The 15,877-nt window shown below is 41.8% G+C and overlaps 2 protein-coding genes and 1 long non-coding RNA gene across 4 annotated transcripts; all 3 read left to right on the forward strand.

Annotated features, from left to right (window-relative positions):
* The first annotated feature begins 141 nt into the window (after positions 1 to 141).
* Positions 142 to 6,668, forward strand: sinhcafl (SIN3-HDAC complex associated factor, like). 2 transcript variants are annotated; one of them, XM_063197669.1, is made up of 6 exons: positions 142 to 288; positions 1,203 to 1,365; positions 1,458 to 1,557; positions 1,673 to 1,787; positions 3,180 to 3,333; positions 4,526 to 6,668. In XM_063197669.1, exons 2-6 carry the CDS (start codon positions 1,238 to 1,240, stop codon positions 4,740 to 4,742), a joined length of 714 nt encoding a protein of 237 aa, XP_063053739.1. In that variant the 5' UTR covers positions 142 to 288; positions 1,203 to 1,237; the 3' UTR covers positions 4,743 to 6,668. The 2 variants fall into 2 exon arrangements, with proteins under 2 accessions (XP_063053739.1, XP_063053741.1); XM_063197671.1 differs by lacking the exon at positions 142 to 288 and adding an exon at positions 312 to 509.
* A 989-nt stretch (positions 6,669 to 7,657) lies between these two features.
* On the forward strand, positions 7,658 to 10,733 carry LOC134448118 (nuclear receptor-interacting protein 3-like). Its single transcript, XM_063197875.1, has 5 exons — positions 7,658 to 7,783; positions 8,592 to 8,759; positions 9,594 to 9,676; positions 10,461 to 10,600; positions 10,723 to 10,733. Exons 1-5 carry the CDS (start codon positions 7,658 to 7,660, stop codon positions 10,731 to 10,733), a joined length of 528 nt encoding a protein of 175 aa, XP_063053945.1.
* A 734-nt stretch (positions 10,734 to 11,467) lies between these two features.
* LOC134446970 (uncharacterized) lies at positions 11,468 to 12,502 on the forward strand. Its single transcript, XR_010034543.1, has 3 exons — positions 11,468 to 11,526; positions 11,769 to 11,857; positions 12,163 to 12,502. It is a non-coding gene; the product is annotated as an uncharacterized LOC134446970 (long non-coding RNA).
* Positions 12,503 to 15,877: the final 3,375 nt, after the last annotated feature.

Below are 15,877 nucleotides of genomic sequence, written 5' to 3' on the forward strand. Positions count from 1 at the left end.
TGGGCCGATGGGAAATGTCGTATTTATGGTCTCGGAATGCAAAGAAAGGGCAAGGGTTGTACTCATTTTCCCCAAATGCACCATTTTTAAAATTCTGCCATGGAATCCCCTCATTGGTTACTTTAATGTCTGAATGAACGTTTGAATACCATATATGGTGTGCCTGACCTACGTGAGCGCTACTATTATGCTAATGATATTATAATGTCCAGCTGTATTCTGTAGTAGTTGTAAGGCATGCGCCGTGTCTCCATAAGAAAATAGCGAAGATTAAAAGTTCTTAAACCGGTAAGTGCAATTGATTTTGGCAGCTTTTTCTGTAATGGATGTCTGAACAAGATGCCTTTATTGGAGAAGTTGCGTTGTCGTGGTTGGAAGGTTTTGTCTTCCGATAACGTTCCCAGTTTGAAAACTGAAAGCATGTCGGCAAGGTGGCAAATGCGCACAACAATGGGAGACCGTGGCAGAATTTCTATACATCCATAAGGCGTCCGTTTTTGTGTGAAATGGTATAAAGTTTTGATAGAATTATTGTATATGTTCGCTAGTCGTTGATGACCGCATGAATGTCATGAAACGCCTTTGTATGAGAAGTTGTAGTCTCTTGTAATCTTGTACTGGGAATGCGTCTCCCCGCTTTTTTTGTTAGCTGATAGTCCGAAGACAGCCTCTACGTTGACGCGCATCATGAATGGATTCCAAACGGAATTCCATAGTTTGCTTATGTGTTGCACCTAAACTTTTTACGCTGTTATTTCCGTTGTCAAAGAAATTGATGGTAAATTGCGAGCATGTTATCGTATTGTTAGTTGCAGGCTTTTGGTGTCTCAACGAAACGTCAACTTTCGGCGCTAGCTTCATTTGCTAATCTCGCATTTGATTTGCCTGTTCTGCGTTGAGCGCTGTCCCCAATTTCAAAGCTGGGGAAGGGGCGGTCACGCAATTTACTTGGATATTTTACGTTTTTTTTAAAAAAGGAACAGCGGGGTTACCTATCATCTCAGGGCTGTTAGCAAATGAATGTGGCTTATTTTTAAAGTTATTTTCAAGTTAAATGATATTGTGGGAGGAGGAAGCAATGAGCATCATATCACAATAGTAAACATTGTTGTTCTGCATGTCATGTCATCCCGTCATATCAGTCAATTTGCGTTTAAAACTGTTCATGCGACTGAAGTGATGACCGTGTTTGTGCTGTACAGTTTGTTTTTCAGCGTCATTCCAAGAGAGGTTCGAGATGTTTGGGTTTTACAAGACCAAGATCTATCGCAGCAATGAGGGGTGTTGCATATGCAAAACAAAGTCATCCAGCTCCAGATTCACAGACAGTAGCAGATATGAAGAGACATTCAGGCTATGCTTTGGGTAAGAATAATGACAAAAACGAGCAAAAGTGTAATTTCCATTTTTAGAGACATTCCGGAGTATTTAAAGCAATTTCACATTTTCTTTTGTAGATTGTCTGAGGACCGTGTGGGGGATATCTGCAATGCGTGTGTGCTGTTGGTGAAAAGATGGAAAAAGCTGCCTCATGGGTCAAAGAAGAACTGGAAACATGTAAGTTTGATGGATGTATACATTTCAAAGGCCTCCAACTACCATTACAGCCCCCGCATTGTTTTGAACTGCAGACAACAAACTCATGTTTACTTTTCGCGTTTGTAATGAGCAGGTTGTAGATGCCAGAGCCGGCCCCGGGTATAAGCCACCCAAACCCAAGAAGATAAAGAGTGTGGAGGGGAAAGCCAAAGCCAGGCTGAAGCGGCTCCACCAGCTCGGCAGACAGAGTGAGTAAAGCAAGCAGCATGCAGCCCACAGCGCGGTGGTGATGAGTAGAGAGGCGGGATGTGTTATGCCTTCTGGTGATGAGTAGAGAGGTGGGATGTGTTATGCCTTCTGGTATGCAACTCTACACGAGTCATACAGTGGAGCTGCAGGTGGCAGCAGCACTAGAACTACACACAAATCAATTCAATGCTCGAGCTGCTAAATACTGTAAACTTACAGTATTGTATTGTAAACCTGCATTGATTTTGACGTGTGTGTGTGGGGCTACTTTCCATTGTCAAATTGGGTCAGCAAAAAAGCAGAGTTTCAGTTGACCCAGTTAATAGTATATCCATGTCATTTGAGAAGTTCCTGGTGTTACTTTCCCCCCTTTCTTTGTAAATGTCTTTGGAGTGTGACCGCGTGAGTCATATGTTGGTGCTGGGAGCTGCAGGTGCAATGAAGCAAATGCCATATTAATGAGGAGCTCTTTTTGGCTAACTTGTGTGTTTTGAATCTAAATATGATGCCCTCTTGGTATAAGGTTTTCAATCCGAATAGGAGTGCATTAATGTTACGTGTTGCCATTAATCATTTTGTGTTTTGAATTGAGATATGAGTACTTGTTGGCGTGAAGTTTTTGTGTGTTTTAAATTTGAGACAGTGGTTGATTTATTTTTAATAAGAGGGACTTGTTGGCGTTAAGGTGTTGTGTTTTTAGTATAAGAAGGATTTTAATGTCTTGTTTTTAATCTGAACATGATGACTTGTTGGCGTTAAAGTCTTACGTTTTGAATCTGAATATATGATAGTTGTCAGTGTTGGTATCTTGTGTTTTGAATCTGAATATGACAAAGAGTTGTTGGTGTTAATACATGGGTTCTACATTGTTGTTTTCTCCTGGCTGTGTGAAACTAGCTGTGCACAACTCAACCTCTGATTGTTGGAAATCGCTGTCTGTCAAAAAATTAGCTCAAGTGGTTGGCGGCCAGTGTCTTGCCCCTCCTCATAAGATTGTGTTTATAAACACTGTGAACCCATGTATATGGTAGTTGTCAGTGTTGGTGTCTAGTGTTTTTGAATCTGAATATATGATAGTTGTCAGTGTTCATTTGATGTTTTGGATCTGAATATATGACTGTTGTTGGTGTTAATATCTTGGTGTTTCGCATGTGAATATATGGTAGTTGTTGGTGTTAACTTAATATCTTGATGTTTTGAATCTGAATATGCCAGAGTTGTTGGTGTTAATGTCTTGATGTTTTGCATCTGAATATATGATGGTTGTTGGTGTTAATATGTCTTGATGTTTCGCATCTGATTATATGATGGTTGTTGGTGTTTTAATATCTTGGTGTTTCACATGTGAATATATGACAATATCTTGGTGTTTCGCATGTGCTGCTCCACAGACTCTGATGCCCACAGTACATGCAGCACGTCTCCGTCCCAGTCCCCGAGCTACAGCAACCAATCAGACGACGGCTCCGACGTGGAGTCCAAACACAGACGGCCGGCGGCCGCCCCCTCCATGTTCTCCTTCCTCGACCTCTCCTATTGGAAAAGGTAACGCACTGCTCCCATTTCTTTTATATAAATATCTCTAAGATATTTTTTAAATCTTTTTGACTTTATTTATGACCGTATAGTGAAGATAGTGACTGGAAGAAAGTGGGGAGAGAGAGATGGGGAAGGGCTGGCAAAGGACCCGGGCCAGGAATCCAACCTGGGTCGGCCGCATAGTAGACGAGTGCCCTACCGTTAGACCACTGGCAGGGCCACAGCTCCCATTTCTTATGTAAACATTTTAACATTGAAAAATTGTACAATGTAACTTGATTACCTGCTGCGGAATCTGGCCAGTACACAAATGGCTGGCTTTTGGCAATGTTTTGGATCCAGGACTTTAAAGGTGCACTGCTCTGTGTAAGATGTGTGAATTGTATCTTTTCATGAATATTTACTAAGTAATAAACTAGTATTTGCAAGTATGAGCAAAGTTCATAATAGTAAGTTTTGCAGCTAAAAAAATCTATTTCTGGAAATTCAAAATGGTGGACCATGGAAAAGATGCCCCTTTTCATGTATGGAAAAGTGCAATTTTCCCAGTCATATTGAATACTTGCTGGTGCTAGTGGTAAACATTTATTTGTTTAAAAAGGTAATGTTTGTGAAAGGGCGTCATGGATTCTGGAAATTAACTACTAAAAATATTACACAGTGACCTTTAAGTCATTAAGGCACTCTTCACTATTAAACTATAGTGGCCATGGTTGAGGTCTGGGCTCTACAGTATTGTCCTCCTCCTACTGTATTTTCTGTCTGTTTAGACTTAGACTTCTTTATTGTCCATTAAACTTACATGAAATGGAAAATTTGCTTTGGTGGTGGCACAAGACACACAAGACAAACACACACCGCAGTCAACACAATAAAGAATAAATAAAAAGATAGATCTATATATGCGTGGATAATAAGAGAAGATAAAACCTGTGGAATAAATTAATCTCATTACTCTATCCATGTCACTCAGTTAAAAAAATGTTAAACTATTTAAAATGTACCATATTACTGCTAAGAGGAGCACACAGAGCTTCTATGCTGAGTTGCGATGCACTGTGTTGTATAACATTTAAAATGAGCATAACACTACTGTTAAAAAACAGTTTTCCCTCCTCTGGTCCCTGTACCAGAGCCATCGCCCACTTGCTGACCAGAGAGGTTTCATTTTTGGATTTGCTTCCCCTTTGTGTTACAGGCAGAAGGTGTGCTGCGGCATCGTGTACAAGGGCCGCTTTGGAGAGGTCATGATCGACCCGCGCCTATTCAAGCCCTGCTGTCGCTCCCGGCAACAGAAGACCTTCGCGCCGGAACTGGATGATGGCGTCGTGGGTGAGGCGTACTCACCTGGCGTTGACATCAGCGACACGCCGCCGTCCTCTACTCTCGCGGAGGATGCCAAGGAGTTGCGGTGATGCTCCCCGTGCCCCTCCCATGCCATCCCCCTCCCCGTGCCCCCCCATGCCATGCCCCTCTACTCTCCTCTTGTGCCTCTACCTTTGTCTCCAGTGGAAGACTTTTTTTTATTATTTCTTTTTGTTTCTGTGAGGCACACTTAATTATTTTTTTTGTTGAATTCCAATACTTTTTTTTTAATTTCATACATTTGTAATGTTTTGTAAGAAATGTATTTTTTTGATTCCTGTATTTTTTTCTTAAGAAAACCACAAAATTAAAAAAAAAAAAAATAAGTTGTGCATTAGCAGCTATTAATAGGACTAGTTTTGCTGCTCTCCTCCTGCTCTACAAGGGACGTGTCCACGTCATGCGGGACTATAAGCAGTCTTCATTATAGTTTTCCTGCTCTACAAGGGACGTATCCACGTCATGTGGCACTGTAAGCAGTCTTCATACTGTACTTAATGTAAGCCTGATAAGCGGTTGTATCCTGTAGAATTTTGTTTGTCTTTGTGTGTTGAAGCGCGGATTGAAGCACATTTTTTTGTCCTCCTATACGGTAAAACCTAATTTCACTGCGTGTGCAGCTATGTGGAATGATTTCCAGGGCATTTGTCTTTTTTTTGTTTTTCATGTTTCTTGTCTTCATTGTAAAATGCCAGGTCTCAGGGTGGTTCTGGAAGAGGTCGCTTTACATTGGGCAATTTAGCTGTAAAGAGCAGTTGCATCAATAGAAGCATATGCAACATGTAGAAATAAAGAATCCAATCATGCTTTTTCTAGGTGTGTGTCGAGCGAGGGAGCATGTGGTCAAAGGATGCTCGAGCTGTCACTGTGTGTGAAGAGAGCACAGGACGTATGTGTTCATTGTGTAAGAAGTTATTTAAAGTCTGCTTTTTTTGCTGTACTTACTGTGAGCTGGGTAGTCATATGTGGATTTAGTTTAGTCTCGGGGCTACAAGAGAGCTTTGCGGGTAAAGGCCAGGTTAAAAAGCTTTCTATGTTCTCAGCTGAGACTAGTTCTAGTCCATACATGGATCCAAACCCAGCTGACATGTTTCCTGTTCAGTTTCTGGAGTTTCATTTTGCTTTCACCTTATTTATCATGAGTCCTTTTTAATGATATATAATATAACTGACCAAATGGCATCGCAAGCGTTTTTACAAAATATTTTTTTAATATGAATAATGACTTCTCTTTTTTTTTCTTCAGACATTTAATTTATGGTTCATGCATAGAAGCTCAGGGGTCTTGTCGAGAGCTCAAGCTGGAAAATAATTGAAAAATAAAACAAAGTTGAAATGAAATGGGAGGAAAGGATGACACTGCCTTTTGTCTTAGTTAGACCCACGCTTGGACACTTCTTGTGCACTCTTGTGTCTGTTAGTTCCTCAGGGCGATGCTTATGCAGACCTGTTGAATGTCTGTGTGATTCATCCTTCTGTCCCGTCAGTTACTGGACCCTACAAAGCCATTGGAGCCCACACGTACTCCTATGGAATAAAGATGTACTCACTATAAAACACTACATTTCCTCTCTGAGGTGTTTGTCCGATTTACTTTTTGGATCATTTTTTTTCTCCTGAACAAAATAAAGGGAGTATGCTGGACTGAGTTCATGCACATCTCCGTATGGTTGTTGTCAAGAGGTTCGGAGTCGGGTGTCTGGTGTCATTCGACATTAGCAGGTCCCATAAACAAACTAAGCCTGTATTAGACGCTCAATGCCATAGTCTTGGTTCTTCAATTTGTTTTCCACTGTTGAATCTTACTATTGTAATTTATTTTATTTATTTCCAGACCAATTTTTGTACATACCTGATGCTGTCCATTACCTCCTCTTATACTGCACTTTGGTGGAGCTTAAAATGACCAATGTTCAAGCAAGATACTATTTTTTATACTTACTACTTTTGTATTGGAATAAACCGTTGTATTTGCATATCTTGTGATGTGTTTTTATTGTGACTGTTTGCACCCACAGTTTGCACCCACACTGGTATTGAAGAAATTAGGCTACCTTCGAAATTACCTTGTCAATTTGCAAAGAGGATATCCCCTCTCCGTAGATTTCAGTGTTCATTACACAGCTCCTTCACTTTAGGCGGAAAAAGTTATTTAACTGATTTCTAGAGTACAAAACACAACAATTGCTGTTTTTCTGTTGGTATCTGCTCACACACAGACAGCTGTCTAGCCCATGTCATAGAACTTGGCTACACTAGAACTCAACTTGACCATGCTCTAGTCAATACCATCACTTTTCCAGTGTTTGGGCCTATGTCACAGTTTAGCTTAAATAAGAAATATATAAGAAAGTGTTATATTACATTATATCACTTTTTTTTCATAACTGTTAATGAGTAGGCCTATCTCTTTGAAAGTCACCCTATGGTTGCTATAATGTGGTTTCTAACTGCATCAAGTCATGTGGAATTTTTTGAGGGAATGGGCCTTTATTATTATTATTATTATTATTATTATTATTATTATTATTATTATTAGGCCTATTATTATTATTAGCCTATCATTATTATTATTTTGTCTCTAATAAGAATAGACTAGGCCTACTGATTGAAGCATCCTCGAAAAATGGCGGTCTAGAAGTGACCTGCCCTTACCATGGTCGTTACAGAATTGTGAAAGTAGATCAATAACCAAAACACTGTACACAAATTGTCGGATGAAAGCAACTCCTCGTCTCCAGTCGGGCATGATCGAGAACTTGAAACGGTGCGCTGCGTCACAGCTGTTGAGTGGGCGGGTCTCTATCCAGACTCGTGTCGGCATCGTGTGTGTTCCCCGACAGCAGGGAGCCAGCATCAGACCAAACGGCTGCCGTCCCTCCTAAAGGCGACTGCGCACCCCCATCCCTGGACCGTGTGGACGGAGTATAAACAAACCCCATAACTGCATCATCTCTGCGCATCCATGGAGATGAGGGATACCATGCGACAGCAGCGGCGGATTAAACAGGCCATTCAATTTCTTCACAAGGATTCAGCAGACCTGCTGCCATTGGACGGGCTGAATAAATTGGGAACATCAAAGGAATGGGTATGAATTTTGAAAAGTAGCCTATAGCCAAGAATGTCTTGTTAACTGCCCTAACCATATGCTTGGTTAGGGCATAGAGTTGCCTAACCTTTCAGTATTGTATTTGGTTCGGTTAGATGGCATGATAGCACCTGTTTTAAAATGCCTAATTCCTGGGTTGGGTTGCATGTGAATGACAGGCTGTTTTGTTATGTAACACAGCCGACAACGCTACTGACATTGATCATTCATACGCGTTTTCGATCCAGCAGCGTGCCACGGGCGAGCTCTAGCCAACACACTGTCTAACTTCATTCCGTTCAGATTATCGTCTTTGCATGACATGTTTTCAGACAGATACAATTTACACATTTTAAATCTGATGTGCGTGACTCTCTAGTCTGCGTTGCCAGTGAACACAAGAGAATGCCATAGTTTCTCAGCCACACAGTCTAAACTCTAGCAATTTCATTGCACATTATAGGCTATTTATAGATCCATGCATGTGACAAATAAAATGATTGTATCTAGAGATGATTAGGCCTACAGGACACGATAGCCTACAATAATTTTATTTGTCACATGCATGGATCTTTTTAAAAAAAAGGCTATAATGTGCAATGCAATTACACGTGATTAGGCCTGCAAGACACATCAATGATACAATGATTTTATTTGTCAAATGCATGTTTTTTGTCACATTGTCAAGTGGCGTTCAGCTTTCTCACTAGCTGGGCATAAAAATTAGTAGGCTAGGCCACAAAAGAAGCAAAACAAATGGTCAGAATGTAACTGTCAATTGTGTCCATGCATTTTTCTCCCAACACAGCAACCACACACCATTCTTCAAAGGCGCATTCTGGAGGCTAATTTGTGCCACAGCAAAAGTAACAACAACCATGGTGGCCCCAAGCAGCTCCATAACAACCCCTGCCGCCCTCTCCTCCGCACGGCCAGGGAGGAGGAGGACAGCGAGCTGGTACACGTGGTGGGAAAGGTTAGTTAGACACAAGGGGCAAGAAGGGGAATACTCTATAACAAAAACCCATGTATTATTGTGTGTGCGTGTGTGTGTGTGTGTGTGTGTGCGTGTGTGGGGGCGGGGGGGGGCTCTTTCACCTGTATTGGGATAGAGCAGGAGTGAAAGTAGACAGGTGCGCACAGCAGGTACCTGTAAAAAATTACATCTGGTGCGCAGTACCGGTAAGAGAATAGGTTTGATGCTTCCCAAAAAGCCGCATTTGAAAAAAATTAGGGTCTGCTATTTAAGTAGTAAACACAACCACATTATGCCATTTGAGACAAGTGTCCTATTATGAAGAGACACCCAAAATAGTCATGCATCATTATAGATCTACAGTACACATGTTTATCTTTGTTTACTGTTTGTTTGTGAGTAACACTGGTAAGTAACACTAGTAAGAAATAAAAACTACTTTCACTCCTGGGATAGTGAAGAGTGGGACAGGAAATGAGTGTGAGAGAGAGACGGGGAAGGTTCGGGAAATTACCCCTGGCCAGAATCGAACCCGGGTCCCCAATGCAACAGGGCAGTGTCCTGAAGAGATTTGAAAGTCATGATAATCAGGCTAGTGCCCTACAGTTTCAGCAACATTCCTATTAGCCACTGGTAGGGCGGAGCCCAGGTCTCTTCCATAATGGTGGTGGGTGCCCTATTGTGACCTTGGCAGGCCATATGGGGGGGCCCTATCAGTGTCTTGCCCTGGGACCCTTCATGCAATTGTCCCACCTCTGCCAGCCATTGTAAAGAGTAAAATAGCACACACTACTATGGCCAATTTCTCACCACTTTATCACACGTTGTTGACAGTGTTGTGGGCGAGACGTGCCTATTCTGGTCGACACTGGCTGTGCTGTCAATCTGATTTCAACTGTTAGTGTGGAGAAGATGGGGTAAGAGACTTTTCTAAATAATCCGCCGCCCATATCTGGCCTACAAGTGCCAATAAAATAGCCATTTAATGTTATATATTGTCAATGAGCCTGTTTACTTTACCACAATAATTGGGTTATATAATTGGAATAAACAGGTTAGTGGAGTAAACTGTTAATTTTCGTTTACATGCAGTCTTTCGGTTACATGTGTTCCCCTTCCGCCCAAGTGTGTTACACGAAACTGAAATTCACGGCTTGTGATTGGCAACTTATCCTTCTAGAGTGTCAATAACCTGATAATAACACGATTATGCTGGATACATGTCTTGAGAAATCAGTTCATTAGCCAAAAACGATTATTATAAACTGTTTATTCTGCTTATATGAGCACTTGACTAACCGGTTATCATAAATGGTTTATTGATGTGCATATAAACGGGCTCACTGTTCATGTCAACACAATGTCATAATAGCCTATATCAGTGATTTTCAACCTATGGGCCGGGGCCCACTGGTGGGCCGTAAAGGTATTCCAAGTGGGCCTTAAAATCATTTTCTAAAAATTATAATCATATTTTGGTGTGTGTTGATTTATTTGAGTTTTATTCTTAATTGGGTCAGATGTGGGCCCCGAACATTTGTGATAATTTCAAGTGGGCCCCAAGTTGAAAAAGGTTGGGAACCCCTGGCCTATATTATTTTCATGTTATCCTGATTACAATAACTGTAGTCGTGAGTGTGACTTTTCTCTAAATACATGTAAATGGAGCAGTGCTTTGACCGTTGTATTTCTTCCACGCAGTGTAAAGGACAAAGTTGTTCTGAGCAAAACGGAGCTGGATAACCAAACCATGGCTGTGTGCAACATACACACGCAAGGACACGTTGATCTGAGTCTGTCCTTTGGGCAGGTGAAAGCAGACAGCACCTTCATAGTTGTAGGTAAGACTTACAAAGTGTGCCACATCTTCTCTGTGTTGCCAATTTTACCTGAACGCAAACAAGCACGAGAAGCTTGTACAGCACTTTACAGTGTAACCTGTATTTCAATAGGTTTCTGTCAGATCCACTCTAGTCAAAAATGAGACAGGAAACAGAGATATATTTCAGACGCTTTATTTCTGAATGCATACATTTGTGTTTGGGGGTATGGCTCTGTTCGGAGGAAGTTCCCCGGCTTCTCCATGAGCTCCATGGAAGCCAATACAGGGAACAGCAGCATCCTCAGGTGGTGTGCCTTCCATTTAGCTGGAAAGGCAAAATACCCCCTAGAACAGAGCAAGCAACAACAACAACATGACATTGTTTGACAACGATTAGTCTGGTGGAGCAGGGGAGGTGGTGGGAGCAAAACAAGCAGCAAAAAGTAATGATGGGAAAACAAATTCGGTAGTTTAAATAAAGCGCGCCATATGTCAGCATCCAATTGCGAGCTGCAGCTGATTAACCAAAGCGCAGCTGATGAGTGGAGAGGTGCAGTGCTTAATTTGAGGGGGAGCAAGGGGGAGCTAGCTCCGGAACCTCAGACGAAAGCTCCGGAACCTTGGATGGAACCTTAGGGAAATACATCACAGATCCCCCTCAGGGGGGAGCCACCCATCCTCTGTGCTCCAGGACCTCCCGCTTGACAAATTAAGCACTGGAGAGTTGTATGGGTTGGGTCGGCGTCAGCCAATAGGCGAAAGGGCGCGTTGATTACGTGGTCTGCCAGAACTAACGCAGGTTGCTCGATTTAAAGACTTGCTCACAAACCATTTTGAATTGAACCGTTTTGAATTGTTTTGTACAGAGCTCTGTTTGGTTTGTGCTTTGCAGAAAAGGAACAACAACTAATATCTCTTGGCTGCAGGACACTGAAGTCACTTAAGGTAAGGTGTTTATGTATATTTCTCTTTTTCTTCTACCTTTCTCTCTCTCTCTCGATATCTGCTACTCTCTCTCTCTCTCTCTCTCTCTCTGCTACTCTCTCTCTCTCTCTCTCTCGATATCAGCTACTCTCTCTCTCTATTCTGCTGGCCTTATCACGCCTGGCCATATATTTGTGAATTGCCCAATCTTAGTCTAGGTACATATTATTAATTAGGTAATATATTTTATTCTCATTACATAGTGCACAATTGACATGGAGAAGCAAATGCTTATCCTGGGAAGAAGCACAAGGGCACAAGTTCGCTTTGCAAATGTCAAAGATGCTAGCAGGTAAGAATTGATTTTAGTTTTACTTTATTTGTTGGTTTGGATAACAGTGTACTGTACTGTATCAAAAATGAATATCTGTCTCTTGAAATGAAATGTCCTATCTCGCATAATCAATACCTTTATCTTATCTTCAACTAATGTTGTCTTCTCCCTTTAATAAGTTTATATAAAGTTAATTTATCTGCCATTCATGTCTTTAAACATCATTGACTTGGCAAATGCCTCTCACCTGTTTATGCATGTCTATGGTGTACAGTAGTGCTGGTGCATATAAATCATGCTCTGTTTATATTTTCCATTCACAGTGGCGAGAGAGAAATGTAATTCCTCTCTAGCACATAACTGGAGGTCATGACCAAGAAACCCATCTTCTGGAACAAGGGGACTGTTGAAATATGCCACTTCTCCATCAGACCCTGCACCAGAATGCTCCCAGAGAGGATAGAATAGAATGGTTTCTAAAATAGAATCCACATGCAGATAGAATTAGAATGGGCTCTAGAATGGGCTGATGCATCAAAGGTTCCTCCCACTCATGCAGTTCCTGTTCCTGTCTCCTTAGAACCCCTCGACCTGTTGGCCTCTCATGTCCAAATGTTTAGCCCTCCGCTCTTGTTATGAATTATTCATTAAGGTCAAGTAACACAGACACAGACAGGTGCACATTTGCGTGTGTGTGTGTGTGTGTGTGTGTGTGTGTGTGTGTGTGTGTGTGTGTGTGTGTGTGTGTGTGTGTGAGAGAGAGAGAGAGAGAGAGAGAGAGAGAGAGACAGAGCATGGTGTGTGTGTGTGTGTGTGTGTGTGTGTGTGTGTGTGTGTGTGTGTGTGTGTGTGTGTGTGTGTGTGTGTGTGTGTATGTGTTTGAAAGAGAGAGAGAGATGTAAGAAAATGTTTATACCACTTTACTGGTGTTTAAGTCCAGTTTTTTAAATATTGGTAAGATGCTGTATAATTAATATAATGTATAGTCTATTAAGATTATTAAGATGCTGTTTTCAAACTACTGGTATTGTAGAGAATTGTGATTTCTAGACTTTATAGACTTAAGTACCAGACATCTTTACAGTACAGTATTTCTAGTTTTAGGATACCAAAAGATTTATATTGTTTATCGATAAAGATAAAATGTGTTTTCATTCATCTGTAACCAACAAAATTATTTTCTTTATAGATCGAGATACAGTATATTTCAACTAGTATAGTACAACTGTTTATTTGATCCAGTGGCTATATGCTGCTGTGACCATCTTTCACATGCGTGCTATTTGTCACTGAAAATGCCAAATAAACCATTTACATGGTGGAGAACTTGTGTTTTTATATCCTTAACAACAGCGTGTGTTTCGTGTCAAGTCTACATATCTCTCTTCACCCACACTGAGTGGTGTCTTTGTGTCCTAAATCAATGTGTCAGGACAGGCCTATTCAAATGGAGGCCCTGGGCCCATATGCGGCCCTTGAATGGCAAGGTTCTGGCCCCCCACATGGTCTGAACAAAATGAAAACAAATATGTGTGCTATCTGTACTGTGGCCATGCATAATTTGCAATCACTGACACTTCAGGTTAAGGATATCTCTCCTATGCATTCACGTGAGAGTGAAATCTTTTCTAAACAGTCTGATAAATAGACCATCATAAGGCTACTAAGAAATAGAGAAGCGAATATCTGTTCTGTCTGGAAAGCTATCCGCTTTTTTCGCACCCTAACCTTGGACACCCTGCTGCTCGCGGTTTTGCATATTCTATGCTCAGCCCCTTTACTGGAAGGAATTTTAAAAAACTGTCCCTCAATGACTTTTAATTGAATACCCTGGCCTGTGTTAGGACTTTGTACTGTTTTGCGTGCATAGCTCCATCCACTTACACAGAGTTGAGCCTCTCGTCCTAAATACAGGGTTGTAGTCAAGTCCACCTTTGTAGAGTCCAAGACAAGTCCAAGACCAGAATAGTCAAGCCAAGTCCGAGTCACATGTCGGTCAGTGTTAAACAATGAAGAGGATGAATATCAATAAAGCCAGCCTGATCTCCAAAAATTCTGTGCTCCTGGACACGGATGTTAAGGACACTAAATCCATGTCCAGGAGCACGGATTTTGCCAAAATGCTGTGCTCCTGGACACAGAATTGTTTTCTGTGATGGGCACACAGAAGTGCTTTCTATATTCCCACAGCACTGTGTTAACTCTATCATTAGAAAATACATACCAAATGCTAATCCTAAACAAAATAATGCTATAGCAATTTAAGTTGTGCCCTGACCAAAACATTCCCTAACCTTAACCTGTCATTAAAGACATATTTTTGAGAAATACCTTTTCCAGTTGGTTGATAGGCTATCAAATTCATATAATGAATGAAATAATACTAGCTGTGCCCAGACCAAAACAATCCCTAACCCTAACCTGTCAGTAAGAAATGTTTTTTTGAGAAAAATATTTGAAAACCTTGAGAAAACACAAGACTGAGGAAACATAGAACTGTGGGAGTATAGAGAGAGCACTTGTGTGTGTCCATCACGGCAAACAATTTCGTGTCCAAAAGCACAGAATTTTGGCAAAATCCGTGCTCCTGGACACGGATTTCGTGTCCTTAACATCCGTGTCCAGGAGCACGGAATTTTTGGAGATCATGTTGATAAAGCGGATGTTTGAAGGTAACCCATATGCCATGGATGTGAAGACAAACTTGTATGTTGTTAGATTTCAAGCTCCACTCTAGAATGTATGGTTGCCAATGCTCTAAATCAAATAAAGACAGAACCGGTCGAGTCCAAAAGCTCAATTTGGCAAGACCAGTGTCCGAGTCCAAGACAAGTCTGAGTCCAATTGATAGCAAGTCCAAGACAAGTCCAAGTCCATAAAAAAGCGAACTTGAGTCTGGACTCGGACTCGACTACTACAGCCCTGCCTAAATATCAGTGTGATACAGTAGTGCTGTATATTTTGCTGCTATATATTCATCGTATACTGTACCTCCATTCGCCTTACAGAGTTTATCTCGTTGTTGGGATAGTAGTTTTGAGTGTTTATACGTCCCCAGGGAAGCCGACGGGGGGACATTGGACAATAATAATAATAATAATAATAATAATAATAATAATAATAATAATTGTACTTGTATAGCACTGTATCATACAAGGCATGTAACTCAAAGTGCTTAACAAATGGGAAAAACATCATTGTTAGAGATGGATTTAAAAGGAGAGGTATAGAGGAAAGGCAGAAATAGCAGGAAGGCAGAGGAAGAAGAGATAGATAGAGATTGTAGAGTCATAAGGTCAACGTAGGTTAGGACCAGGATTCTTAGATGCGTAAGGTCCATAGTGGCTGGGCCTAGCATAAGTCATAGATAGTCACAAAGGGGCTCAGTGTGATACAGTAGTGCTGTATATTTTGCTGGTATATATTCACTGTATACTGTACCTCCATTCGCCTTACAGAGTTGACCTTGTCATCCTAAAATTGAGCGTGTTGTTGGGAATCGGGATAGTAGTTTTGAGTGTTTATGCGTCCCCAGGGAAGTCGACGGGGGCATATTGGACAAAGGGGTCAGTTGTCGGGGCCCGGGGCGAAAGGGGGTCCAGAATTGGTTGCTCATCATTACACTGCACATATTGGCTGGGGGGCTTTCAGATGACTTTGCCCTGGGCCAGTCTAAAGCGGTTAGCGGCCCTGTACGTCCCTTCCCCCACACAGTGCAGTGTGTAATCAGGCCCACCTTGGTGCAGGGGCGCCGCTATAGGGTGGACAAGCAGGGCATTTGCCCTGGGGCCTGGGGCCCCCCTGTATTGGTGTTGGGGGCCTTATTGTGGCCATGGCAGGCTGTATGGAGGGGCCCTATAGGTGGTTTGCCCTGGGGCCCTGTGTGCAATTGGTCCGCCACTGCCTTGGCGCGTGGTGTGGCCTACATAGCTGCCCGTTCTCATTTGCTCCAGATTATAACTCAAGGTAGTGCCATGTTCTGCAGTGGGTCACAGGGCCTCAGTGTGATGTAGTGGGTCACAATGTAACGCCCCAGTG

The sequence above is a fragment of the Engraulis encrasicolus genome, chromosome 4, assembly GCF_034702125.1.
Source record: "Engraulis encrasicolus isolate BLACKSEA-1 chromosome 4, IST_EnEncr_1.0, whole genome shotgun sequence".
NCBI classification, from domain to species: domain Eukaryota; kingdom Metazoa; phylum Chordata; class Actinopteri; order Clupeiformes; family Engraulidae; genus Engraulis; species Engraulis encrasicolus.

What these genes read in the sequence shown, in the direction of transcription:
- sinhcafl (XM_063197669.1), top strand. Translation starts at nt 1,238, where the DNA reads ATGTTTGGGTTTTACAAGACCAAGATCTATCGCAGCAATGAGGGGTGT. An exon ending in ACATTCAGGCTATGCTTTGG is followed by an intron (nt 1,366 to 1,457) that starts GTAAGAATAATG and finishes TTTCTTTTGTAG; the next exon opens with ATTGTCTGAGGACCGTGTGG. An exon ending in CCACCAGCTCGGCAGACAGA is followed by an intron (nt 1,788 to 3,179) that starts GTGAGTAAAGCA and finishes GCTGCTCCACAG; the next exon opens with ACTCTGATGCCCACAGTACA.
- LOC134448118 (XM_063197875.1), top strand. Translation starts at nt 7,658, where the DNA reads ATGGAGATGAGGGATACCATGCGACAGCAGCGGCGGATTAAACAGGCC. An exon ending in TGGGAACATCAAAGGAATGG is followed by an intron (nt 7,784 to 8,591) that starts GTATGAATTTTG and finishes CTCCCAACACAG; the next exon opens with CAACCACACACCATTCTTCA. An exon ending in GTTAGTGTGGAGAAGATGGG is followed by an intron (nt 9,677 to 10,460) that starts GTAAGAGACTTT and finishes TCTTCCACGCAG; the next exon opens with TGTAAAGGACAAAGTTGTTC.